Below are 13,700 nucleotides of genomic sequence, written 5' to 3' on the forward strand. Positions count from 1 at the left end.
GTTGACTCAGAACATACCTTTCTGTTTAAATGCCATCAACAAAATGACTCTGCCATTCCATGGCCTGGCCAACATCTTTCCCATTGAATGCACTGTTGCCACCCTTACTCCCCTCATGAATGAATTGTGGTGCAGCTATTGTGATATGTAATTGTCCTAAGATGTTCTCTGTAACCACACACGCCTCGTCATATGCTCCTGATTCTACATAGAGGGCTGCACTGCCCTCCCCGACCATGCCATTGTAAGTATTGACTCATGTGTGTCACATACAGAGTTTTGTTGGTGTAAACACAGGTTATGCAATGTGTATAACCACTGACAGCTTTAGTAGGCGCAGAACAAAGAAAACCTTAGTGATGAAGGAATTATGACTACAGACACAACCATCAGACATGCCCTTAGACATCTAAAACCATTCATGATTACATCTGTTTTTCTAACACTGGTGTGGATAAGTTCTCAATATAAATTTCAGCATAGTTGTTCACCATGCAGCTAAGCACCCACAACAGCATTACAACCACACACAGTCTGAGGAGTCAAACTTTTAAAGCATTTAGTTTTTTTTAAATTAGTTTTCTCTTTTGCTAGACCAAAGATGATCCAGGCATAATTTCGCCTCTCAATTCACCTTTTCTGGTCTGGTTATTTACAGACCCCCTGGTCCTGACGATGCCTTTCGGACAGCTCTTCCAGAGGTGGTCTCCTCTTTAGCCCTTAGATCAGCAAATTTTAGCATAATAGGTGATCTGAATCTCCATATGGATGCTCCTCAATCCTCTGCGGTGTGCAGTTTTCTCACAGATCTTGAGGCATTACGTCTACATCAACTAATTTGCGGTCAAACTCATGTAGGGGGTCATACCTTGGACCCCTTCTTGACGAATCTGGATAATGCAAAAGCACTGCCACCTAAACCGATAATCTGGACAGATCACAATTTGATTGATATCCGGATTATTTCGACCGTTCCTCCTTTCAGAAGTACCACACCTGTCGTTTTTAAACGACCTTGGAGGAATTTGAATCTGGAGGATTTTCATCAGCTTTTACTACAACATCCACCAGAACATCCTACTGATGTTACCTCCGGGTATGATTACTTTTGCAAATGGTTGACCCAGGCCTTAGACATCTTAATACCAGCAGGCTGGAGTAAGACCAGGCCTGGCCACTCTAGCCCATGGTACGATGAATCTCTTAGGCTCCTCAAGGTCGCCTGTAAAAGGGCAGAAAGAGCCTGGCGCAAGGCACATGACCCTATCCTTAAACAGGGTTATCAGGCCAGCATTAAGTTATATCATCGAGCTATTTGCAAAGCACGGGCCTCTTTCTACTCCTCAGAATTCAAGAACTGTGCTAACCCAACCAAATTAATCTTTAAGGTTCTCAAAGATTTAACCAATAGGAAAACCGTTGTGTTGGGGAATGGCTCTCAGGCTCATTGTGAAGAACTAGCGTCTTTTTTTGTGGAAAAAGTGGATGTGATTTACAGATCCTGTCCCTCCTCTACCACATCCATTAACAATGTAGAATCTACGTATATTGTCTCTAGTCCATTGTTAGTGCTTCCTGTGCCATCTCAGGAAGAATTTGATTCCCTAGTGGTGAAGGTCAAATCGGGTTCTCCGATGGACCCTCTGAGACCTGCACAATTTAGGGAATCCGCTGAGATCTGTCTTCCGTTTCTTCACAATCTCATCAGGTTATCTCTTAGTTCTGGGGCGGTACCTATAAAATGGAAGCAAGCCATGGTTATGCCGATATTGAAAAAGTCTACTTTAGACCCAACAAAACCAGAACATTACCGGCCCATCTCTTTGCTTCCATGGGTCTCTAAGATTGCTGAGGCTCATGTTAATAATATTCTATCTGGTCATCTTTTAAACACAGGTATCCTTCATCCCTCCCAGAATGGCTTCAGAGCAGGCCATAGCACTGAGACAGCTTTGGTGGCTATGGTTGAGCATCTACGAAGACTGTTAGACTCTGGACAGACGGCGGCACTGATCCTTTTGGATCTTAGTGCCGCTTTCGACACTGTTTCCCACCCGATTCTGCTCCAGAGATTAAGAGAAGCCGGAGTGGAGGGTACTGCTTTAGATTGGTTTTGTTAATTTTTGACTGAGCGTACCTTTAAAGTGTGTACATCCCCCTATGAATCTTCTCCTCGCCTTATTTCCCAAGGAGTTCCGCAGGGTTCGGCACTCAGTCCGACCCTGTTTAACTTGTATGTGAGACCGCTGATGGGGGTTGCCAATAAATGGGGCCTAACCATGGTGTCATACGCCGATGACACTCAATTAGCGGTCGCACTAAATGGGAATACTGCGTTGAATGCCTCCAATTTTCAGAGAGCCCTTAGGGAGGTGGCAAGCTGGATGACCGATAACCGTCTCCAACTTAATGCCACTAAAACTGAAGTTTTGGTGTTGGGCAAAGAAGCTCACCTTTGGGGAGACGATTGGTGGCCGTCAGAACTTGGCCAAACTCCTATTCCGGTAACCCAGGTGAAGAATCTTGGGGTTTTGCTTGACGCCAACTTATCATTTACCCCTCACACAAAAAAAGTGGCGGGTACCTGTTTTGGTGTTCTTCAGAGCCTTAGGCCTATTTTTAAATTTTTCGACGCCTTTACTAGGCAACTTATAGTTCAGGCCATGATTCTCTCTAGATTAAATTATGCCAGCGCACTTTTATTGGGCACCAACCAAGCAGAGCTCACACGCCTTCAGCGTGTGCAAAATGCGGCCGCTCGAATGTTGATTGGTTTGCCTAAGTTTTGCTCAGTTAGGCGTCCCATTTCTGATCTTCATTGGTTGCCCGTTAGGCAGAGGATAAAGTTCAAAGTATTGTGCCTGGTTTTTAAAATTCTGAAGTTTGCCTCTCCTCCTATTTTAGCTCAGACCATCTCCTACTACACCCCTGCTAGAACACTACGTTCAACGGGTCAATTCCTGGTTAAGGTTCCCCGTTTTAAAAAAGCCAGAATGGGCGGCCGTTCATTTGGGGTTTTGGCAGCGAGCCTTTGGAACACACTGCCTGTTCGCATCCGTTCTATTTCTGACTTGCTGCCTTTCAGAAAAGCTGTGAAAACTTTTTTGTTTCCTTTGGTTTAGTGGTCGTGGCTGGTACTATATATCTGGTGTTATGTTGCTCGTCCTTTTATAGCGCCGGGACGCCGCTTGGCTGTGGCATCTGTGCGCTTTATAAATATAAAATAACATAACATAATTTAGTGCTATGGTTTACCTGGAGTGTCAGTGCTAAGAGTTGCAAGAGTGGCTGCATGGGAGATGATAGAGATTGATTACATCTATAGTTGACAGTATCAAAGGATAGGTTAAGACCTATGAGTGATGCACAGTTAAGATAGTGAGGGCTTTGATTGAGTGATACAGTACTGGAATGTTGGTTGCATTAGCCATCACCATATCTCTGATGGTGTTTTCAACTGATATAAGGTGATACTGTAGCTAGCTTAATGGAAGCTGACTTTCTCGATCATGTCCAAACTAGTTTCTTTTCTAAGGTTTAATACTGCGGTTATCTTAGTTCCGAGACCATCACAGTTTAAAAATTATAGGAATTGAGACATAAGGAGATACAATGACGGGTTCAAGATCACAAAATATTGTCAAATGTGGTATCTGAGACTAAAAGAATATCATATTATAAATCTATGATTTTATGATTCAAACTCACCTTCCACCATTAACTAACACCAGTGAAAACATGTTATCATTCAGGGCTGGGAATTGCTTACCTTGATGGACGGGGTATGTAATATATTGATATTCTGGATGGGGTGGTGGCTGCTCCCCACGCCGTGCTGTGGAGACAAACAAGAGTTCAGACAAACATTGGTGAGATGTGCTGTTCTGAAGCAGTGATTAACGTAGAGCCCGCAGTTGGCAATCACTGATTATGGTTACTCCTGAGAATTTGTTTAATTGAAACTGACACAAATAAATGCAGTGGAAGTCTCAAAAAATGTATTTACAGACAGAACCTGCATTTTCAAATTGTTTGAAAACATGATTTGAAAAATCAATCATTCTCTTTAATAGCAGTGGTGAACGTTGAAAGTTATAAGGAACGCAAATTGTGCCTTAAGAGATAGTAAATCAAGGCCGCTTGACTTTCCCCATGGGGGTTTGGGAGGGTTCTTGCGCCAAGGAAAATTTGTAAAAACAGAGATAAGTTTTGTATTTAACAGTAACATTTTCAAATAAATTGACTACAAACTAATTTTGTAGAAAGCTTCGAAGAGACACTCATGAATTATTTTAATACGCCTTACCCTGCCCATAGCTGATGGCTTGACAAACTTTGAAAACAAGGGGCTAAAATGGGGTTATTTTAATAGTGCCCCTGAAAAAAGCAAAATGTTTTTGCAGGCAGTTTAAATAATCTGAATATCACATTTGGCATGACGTCCTATTTTTTTCAAGATATGTTAGGCATGTTTCTTTGCTTCTACATTCCATTTACTTTTATTTGTTCATACTGACCCATTCAGGTAGATTCTTGGTTGTATATTGTGACTGACCATTGGAAGGGGAACGCTGGGAATTTTCCGAGGTCCAGGAATCTCAAAATCTCAGGAAATAGACAGAAGAACTATCACTCAGGTTAGACAAATGTCACTGGGCCAGACACTAGAGCTAGTGCTCAGATTAGAAATACCATACGTTCAGACAACAAACATACAACCTGATTTAGAGTTTGGTGGACAGGGTACACTTTCACAACGACAATGACGTACCCTCTCCGTTAAATTGGAGGTCCGTCTGCCTGATATAGAGTCAGGTGGACCTTCAGTTTGTCAGTGACGGTGACTACTCCGTCTCCATTGCTGACATAGGGTCTAGTGTAGTGGAGAGGGTTTTCCGCTTCAAAGGCAACAGAGTGCCCTATCTGCCAAACTGAAGATCTGCCGGCCTGACCTACAGACGGGCGCACTGAAGACTACTCCGTCTTCATTGCTGACAAATTCCTCTGTTGGTCCGGCAGAGTAAGGACAGTCAGAGGTTTGGCCATTCACTCGCCTGTCCATTTTAGAGTGGTTGATCTAATTGCCAGTTCTTGCTGTCCGCCACCACTGGGTAAAACTTGGAAGTAAGTGGCAGTTACAACTGCAAAATTACCCCTACACCATGGGAGACAACTCTCATGGTGTAGCGGTCATTAGTTTAGTGTATTTTCAAAACCAAATTACCACTTTAGGATTTGTTTTTCAAAATACAAAACATTCAAATTTTGATGGATGGTACCATCAAGTTGACGGAGCTGTATGTCAGACTTTTAATACATTGACAGGAACCACCGTAACAGCAGTTTCTGGCAATGTAAAATGTTGTCTGTGGAGGGCTACAGAATATTTAATTCTGTCACACTAACGGAATAAATAGCATACTCTGATATGTAAATGAGGCCCTCACTGGCTTACTCCTCTGAAGGCCAGATGGAGTAATAGCTGTTAGAGGTTAGACCATTTGAGTTCCCGCCCAATGTGGTGTGCGGTCAAAAGGGCAGTTTTAGTTTTTACATACTACCATCATGAACGTGTTGGTTAGTAAAAGTAAAAATGTTTAAATGTCCCCGCACCATGGGAAAAAACCTCCAAAGTGAAGGGGTCATTAGTGTTCTTAATTTTGATAAAGAAAATCCCGTTTTTTTAACAGGATGTGCTATGATGGCGATCCCTGCCAGTGGTCAGAGGTGTCCACTGAGGCGGAGGACATCTCTAAATTCGGAGTGCGGTTACTCGTCAGGTCGACAGAGTATTTTATTCCGTTGTCCTAACTGATGAAATACCGTTCTCTGAAATCTAAATCAACCCTTAAGTTACAACAAAATTAACCATCAGAAAGCAGCATTGGTGAGAGTGTAAAAATCTATATGTATGGATAAACATCTGTTATTCAGCGCCAAGATACCCTTCTGGGTGAACGTGTGATTTGCAAATACACATGTTATGTTATATTATATTATGTTATGTTAAATGATAGATGATACAGGAATAGATAATAAACCACACATGTGTGAGTCTAAAAATAACAACACAAACAGCGGTTGCAGTAACTAACCAACTCTGCGGCAACTTACTATCAAATATTACCTTTCAGTATACTATGGAAATGCAGCCATTTGCCTCCAATCATCAACGTGATATTCTCTTAATATCCTAAAATGTGGTACTCAGTGACTAGCTTATCATTGTTGCTTAATATGCCGATATTCATCAAACTCCAAGTTGCCTTTTTGTGAAAATACATACGTTTTTCCTTTCGTTCTGAACAGTAGCTTTTAATTTTGGGTAAATAAACTCAGTGTCTACAAACAAATGTTTATCACATATAGCACTACCCCAGCTAGGAAGCATCGAAGCGCTGTACACTATAGGGAGGTTGAGAAATGATGGACACAATCGTGTGCAGCAAACGGGTATTACACAAACACATTTCACGGCACAGGGAGATTATGTAATATATCCAAAATCACATGCTGTTGAGTCATGTACTAAGGCCGGGACGTGAACTTCGAACCCCTGGTTCAAGTGGTGGCAGCTCTAACCACTAACCCACAGGATGCACTTCCACTTCCGCTTCGGGAACGTCTTTCTCTTTATTCGCGGTGGAGTTTGCAGCTTAACTCTGGGCCCGGACTTAGTCCAGGGGGAAACACCGGCACATCATCTGTTTTCACTAAACGCAGGCTGGAGCTTCGCTCATGGACATCATTTAGTGGTCGCCAGGGGTCGCAGCTGCAACCCCTGGCTTGCCCCTTGCTACCCCTGGCATCGCCTTCGCGACCTCTGCCTCAAAGGTGGCAAAATCAGTGCCTGGAACACAAGTGCAGCTCAACCCAGTGGGCGTCGTCTGGAGCTCCATTTTCATGGTTTTCTGTCAAATTGTTATTACACAAATAGTGAATAATATTATTCACTATTAGTGTAATAAAAAGATGGAGTATAATTGGCTGAAATATACCCTATCTGACAGCTAAGGCAAGAAACAACGTTTTTTAAGTGTATGTTGTATGCATGCTTGTAGGTGAGTGTTTATCTGAGAGTGTGCACATGTGTGTGTGTATGTTTAAGCGTGTGTGTGACTCAAAGTAAAGGTATAATGGTGTGTGTTGTCACTTCTGCTACCCCTGGCATTTTGGTGAATTGACACCCATGGCTTCGCTGTCAGAAAGCTCAGGTGAAAACAAGGGTCACTGTGCATACATTCACCTCTAGGCTCAATGTCCTCCCAGAGAGGGAGCACTAAATATTCAGGGTCTTTGTTTTACATTGTAATGGTCTGAAAATACGATCAAAGGAGCCATATCTCTTCTGAGAGAAGGATCATGGGCAGTATCATGAACATAACTCAGTGCCCATGCACGAGCTCATAAGGGGTCCATGCACGAGCTCATAAGGGGTCCATGCATGAGCTCATAAGGGGTCCATGCACGAGCTCATAAGGGGCCCATGCACGAGCTCCTAAGGGGTCCATGCACGGGCCCATAAGGGGTCCATGCACGAGCTCCTAAGGGGTCCATGCACGGGCTCATAAGGGGTCCATGCACGGGCTCATAAGGGGTCCATGCACGAGCTCATAAGGGGTCCTTGCACAAGCTCATAAGGGGTCCATGCACGGGCTCATAAGGGGTCCATGCATAGGCTCATAAGGGGTCCATGCACGAGCTCATAAGGGGTCCATGCATAGGCTCATAAGGGGTCAATGCACGAGCTCATAAGGGGTCCATGCATGAGCTCACAAGGGGTCCATGTACGAGCTCATAAGGGGTCCATGTACGAGCTCATAAGGGGTCCACGCACAAGCTCATAAGGGGTCCATGCACGAGCTCATAAGGGGTCCATGCACGAGCTCACAAGGGGTCCATGCACGGGCTCATAAGGGGTCAATGCACAAGCTCATAAGGGGTCCATCCACAGGCTCATAAGGGGTCCATGCACAAGCTCACAAGGGGTCCATGCACGGGCTCATAAGGGGTCAATGCACAAGCTCATAAGGGTCCATGCACGAGCTCACAAGGGGTCCATGGCTCACAAGGGGTCCATGCACGAGCTCATAAGGGGTCCATGCACGGGCTCATAATGGGTCCATGCACGAGCTCATAAGGGGTCCATGCATAGGCTCATAAGGGGTCAATGCACGAGCTCATAAGGGGTCCATGCATGAGCTCACAAGGGGTCCATGTACGAGCTCATAAGGGGTCCATGTACGAGCTCATAAGGGGTCCACGCACAAGCTCATAAGGGGTCCATGCACGAGCTCATAAGGGGTCCATGCACGAGCTCACAAGGGGTCCATGCACGGGCTCATAAGGGGTCAATGCACAAGCTCATAAGGGGTCCATCCACAGGCTCATAAGGGGTCCATGCACAAGCTCACAAGGGGTCCATGCACGGGCTCATAAGGGGTCAATGCACAAGCTCATAAGGGTCCATGCACGAGCTCACAAGGGGTCCATGGCTCACAAGGGGTCCATGCACGAGCTCACAAGGGGTCCATGAACGGGCTCATAAGGGGTCCATGCACGAGCTCATAAGGGGTCCATGCACGGGCTCATAAGGGGTCCACGCACAAGCTCATAAGGGGTCCATGCACGGGCTCATAAGGGGTCCACGCACAAGCTCATAAGGGGTCCATGCACAAGCTCACAAGGGGTCCATGCATGGGCTCATAAGGGGCCCATGCACAAGCTCATAAGGGGTCCATGCACGGGCTCATAAAGGGTCCACGCACGGGCTCATAAGGGGTCCATGCACGGGCTCATAAAGGGTCCACGCACGGGCTCATAAGGGGTCCATGCACGGGCTCATAAGGGGTCCATGCACAAGCTCATAAGGGGTCCATGCACGGGCTCATAAGGGGTCCACGCACGAGCTCATAAGGGGTCCACGCACGGGCTCATAAGGAGTCCATGCACGGGCTCATAAAGGGTCCATGCATGGGCTCATAAGGGGCCCATGCACGGGCTCATAAGAGGTCCATGCACGGGCTTTGCTGAAACTGCAAGGAAGTGTATGAGCTGTACACAGTGCAGCTCAGAAACATGAAGACACAACCCCTGATCTGTGTTTCCTTGTAAGTGATTCATACAGCTCAAACAAAGTGTGCATGGACCTGTTGTGAGCCTGCGCACTGATGGATAATATGGATAATATGTTCAGGCAACAGCCCCAGGATCAGTAAGTGCAACATTCAACCCTACTGCCCCATATCAAAATGAAGCTTGGAACACAAGGTGCAGAAACAAGGCACGACACTGGGCAGCATCACCCTTACAAACGCTGTGACTACATTTATTGGAATCACGTTGAGCTGTGATTGATCTTCGCCCCTCAAAACCAAACTAGAACAGTGCACACTGCAACGAGCACAATGTTAAAGGGCCTTGAGCAACTCTCACACAGGCTGGCAGCAGTGCAATCCACACTCTGATTTCAAATTAACAAAGGCCAAGATGCTGAGAAAAAATCAGTGTGTTGTGTCCTTGTGCTGACTTTCAAATAAATACAAAACACAAATGCATATGTACAGGCCAATAATGCAAAATAAAGTGCATTTATGGTGGGAGCAGCACAGCCAGATGATCCCAGGCATGCTGCAGGCCATGGGCTTCTTTTCACTAGCTTAGCTGCGGCTTAGGACAGCAGCACAGTGGACGTCACCAAAGGACTTACGGCCAGCAGCATGCATATGAATTAGGCTTCTCCCCGAAGGAGGTGTAGAGGGGGCACATGCCCAGATCAGACATTAATAATACATTTATTGGTCCATTCCCTTCTTGGCATCTTGAGACAAAGAAGAGGACAGTGTGACACTGGCTCGCAATAATAGAGTACTGAGAGCCCCACAATATTCATCTCACGCCCTGAGTAGAAATTCATCATTCAGCCAATGTTAGCCATTTGACTGAAGAAGTGATTGTCAGAAAGGTGTACAGAGCCCACCCTCAACCTTTCATCTGCTGCCTTAATGCTTTTATCTGCTACCTTTCATCGCAGATTTTAACAAGGTGCATAAATATCTTCGTCCGTATATGTTCTTCACATGTCGTGGGGTTGGGAAGAGGAGTCCGAGTGCCGGGTCATGGAACGGGCATGTAGGTGAGAAACTGGCAGCAAGTGTAACTATGGGAGATGATGAGAAACCGAGACTCTGGAGGTCTCAACATAACTCTTACAGCCACATTTTGAGGAATTGGAAGCTTCTTCAGAACTCATCTAGAAAGGGCCAGATCTAATACAACACAATAATGAAATGATGTGCGTATAATTGTCTGAGTCACCATAAAATTCTGATAGAGTGCTATCAACGGAAATATCTTTCTTGTTAGCCACAAATACATAGAGCAGGATGATGACAGCTTTGCGATCTGTACTGAGCAGTCTAACTTGCCATCGAAAATGACCCAGAGATTTCAAACTGAATTTACTGGAAAGTGTCCCTCTCCTAGCGAAGGCCACCACGCACATATCCAGAAGGCAGGGTACCTCCCCATATCGACACCTCCATTTTCTCTCTGTTAAGCTTTAGACAATTATCTCTCATCCTTGCTGCCTCGAAAGACATACAGTGTGAACATTGGTCGGCTGCCAGGAGGCGCTGCCATTCTATCTTATGATCATTTACGTGTCACAGGCGTAGGTCCAAACTGTGCAATCCGATGAGCCGGAAGAGAGGGGCTACAGGAACATTGAACAGTGTTGGACTTAAAGATGGCCCTTGCAGGACTCCACATGTGGAAGTGCACGATGACAACAAGACCACCTGACTGGGGTTCTGAAGTAATGATTTAAGCCAGCCCAAGGCCACGTCTTACACCCCCGTCTCAGTGAGCCAAGACTGCAGATAGGTCCAGCCGGATGAGTGCTACCACTCCAACCGTGGCCTGGAGCAACCTAAGCTTTTTCTATACGGCTAACAGCACCATTACTGTGCCATGATGGCCACGAAATCCTGCCTGACATCGGTCAAGTTTAACAATATTTTTTTTTTTTTTTTTTTTTTAAATTTTTATTGAACAATAATTCGATTACAAGCACGGGCCTACAACCACCAGGGCCGGCCGCTAAGTACAGAATGAAATATACATTTATCAAGGCTGCAGTCGGTTCCCGGGGCTCGGCCCCGTAGTGACTCCGGATAGTTCTAAAGGAACAGGAGACTTAAGTCCAACAAACACAAAAAACTAAAAGAAAAACAAAAGGCGAGGCATAAAGACAAACAGCGCAGGTCAGGCTTCCTCCGGGGAACTCCAGTTCAGACCATTAAGCAGCACGCGAAAGGAAGGAGTACCGGGAGGCTGGGGACGGGGGGGGGGGCCAAGGGAAATGAACGTCCATATGTAGTCATTCCAAAAGGTGCCCGGAACTGTCAAGGGTCAGGGGGACATGGCGATATCGGTGTCCACCAGGGGGGGCGTACAGATACCCCCGCGATATGCATTCCATTGCCCCCAGATTCTGCCCCATGCTCCCGGCTTACCACGGGCAACATACACAGTCTTCTCCCTGAACATACACCAGTCCATATTCTCCTTCCATACTGACACGGTGGGCGGCCGCTGGGCACCCCAAAGCTGCGCTATATCTCTCTTGGCAATCATGTTCCCCAGGGCCGCCCACCGAGTCTGAGCCGCGCTATAATCATTGGGCTCCCACACATTCAGGACACAGCGACGCACCTCCGGCAGCAGCACAACCCCAGTGACCTGTCCCATAACCGTATGTACCCGGCGCCAGTAGTCCGCCACCTCGCGGCACTCCCACAGGATATGGAGAAAGGTGGCGCTGAGCCCACAACCCCGCCTACAGAGCCCATCGTCGGAATATCCCATCGAGACCAAGCGAGGACCCGTCACATACACCCGGTGAAGAATCTTAAGCTGTACCAACCGGAGACGGGCTGGAATGGCGACCTCCTTGGGGGACGACAGTGCAGACTGCCAGTCCTCGTCGTCCAATTCCACCCCATCCCCCGTCCAAGCCTCCCGAAGGCGCACCAAGAGGTCAGCCCGATGATTAATCAGTTTCTTATAAATTAAAGAAATAGTACTGTCAGGGACATGTCCGTCAAGTATGCGGTCCTCGAGGGGCGAGGAAACCGGGATCTTGGTCCCCTCTCCAAAGACCGAGAGCAGGGCGTGTCGAACCTGGGCATAGCGGAAGAACTCCCTGTCCGTAAGCTCATATTCGGCCTGAAGCGCCGCGAAAGTCTTAACCGCGCCCTTATGCCACAGGTCTCCCACTTTGCTGATACCAATCGTGTCCCACTGGTCAAACCCCTTCGTAGTCCAGAGGCTGCCCAGGCGATCGGAGGCAAACAAAGGAGTAGCACATGTCAGTCGCTCACTCCAGCCCGTGGCCGCAGTGGCAGCCCTCCAGGTCCGCACCGCAATCTTAGTAGGACCCGTAAGGGTCCGGCCAGCCGAGCGGGAGTAAAGTGCCCTGTTATAGTCCCCGCCGGGAAGCAGGAACTTGTCCATCTCATACGCCGGATTCAGGCCAGGCGCATACGTGGCATGGTTAATGGCCGAAAGCTGCGCGGCCCAATAATACCTGCGAATGTCGGGAAGCGCGATGCCCCCGTCGTACCAGGGGAGAGTAAGCTTAGCAAGAGCAATACGCGCCCGCCCGTCCCACACCAGTCTCCTCTGCAGGCTCTCCACCTCCCGAAAGTAGGCCACTGGGATGACGTCGAAGGAATTCTGGAGTGCATAGAGGAACCTGGGAAGGGACATCATTTTGAACAGCGCGGCCCGACCCAGCGGGGACAGGGGCAGCCTGCACCACCGGGCCGTGTCCTCTCGCAATCGCCGAAGCGGACGCAGGAGATTCTGCTCATAGCGAGCCACCGGGTCCAGCGAAACGTATATCCCCAGGTACTTAAAGCCGCTCAGAGATACTTGGATCGGAAGCCGAGGCGGCAGGAGAGGAGGACCACCGGAGATCGGATAGACGCAGGATTTAGACCAATTGATCGTGAGACCCGAATTATTCCCAAAGGAAGTCAGAACGTCAAAGAGGACGTTGAGCGACTGCCGCGGTGAGGTGAGATAAAGGAGAATATCGTCCGCATTCAGCGAAACCCGATCTTCAAAGCCCGGGGCCCACCGGATCCCTCTAAGCGAGGGCTCCCAGCGGAGCCAAGCAGCGAGTGGCTCCAGGGCGAGAGCAAAGAGCAAAGGGGACAACGGGCATCCCTGCCTCGTGCCCCTGCCGAGGGCAAAGGGCCGAGAGACCCGCCCATTCACCACCACCTGAGCCATGGGTCCCGTGTAAAGAAGCTTCACCCAGCCAATAAATCCTTCCCCAAAGCCAAATTTAGCCAAGACAGCCCAGAGGAATGGCCACTCGATGGTGTCAAAAGCCATCGTGGCATCCAAAGAAACCAGCACGGCCGGTTCGGAGAGGAGCTCCGCCCTGGCAAGGGCGCCGTGAAGACGCCGCAAGTTAAGAGCGGTGTTCCGATGCGGGATGAAGCCGCATTGGTCCGGATGAATAAGATCGCACACGACGCTCAACAGACGATTTGCAAGGACTTTCGCCAGGATCTTAGGCTCTGCATTTAGCAGTGAAATAGGCCGGTAAGAAGTACAGCGGTCTCGCGGCTTGTCCTCCTTGGGGATAACGACTATCGTGGCCAAACGCTGGTCGGCCGGGAGGGAAC

The 13,700-nt window shown here is 47.7% G+C and overlaps 1 protein-coding gene across 2 annotated transcripts in view; it reads right to left on the reverse strand.

Annotated features, from left to right (window-relative positions):
- LOC146858379 (uncharacterized) overlaps window positions 1-13,700 on the reverse strand; it is a 316,534-nt gene that overhangs the window by 112,337 nt on the left and 190,497 nt on the right. For both annotated transcript variants that reach the window (XM_085646913.1, XM_085646912.1), the window contains exon 4: window positions 3,770-3,835. In XM_085646913.1, coding sequence (XP_085503039.1) covers window positions 3,770-3,835 — 66 coding nt within the window. The remainder of the gene's footprint in view (window positions 1-3,769; window positions 3,836-13,700) is intronic.

The sequence above is a fragment of the Triturus cristatus genome, chromosome 3_2, assembly GCF_964204655.1.
Source record: "Triturus cristatus chromosome 3_2, aTriCri1.1, whole genome shotgun sequence".
NCBI lineage: Eukaryota > Metazoa > Chordata > Amphibia > Caudata > Salamandridae > Triturus > Triturus cristatus.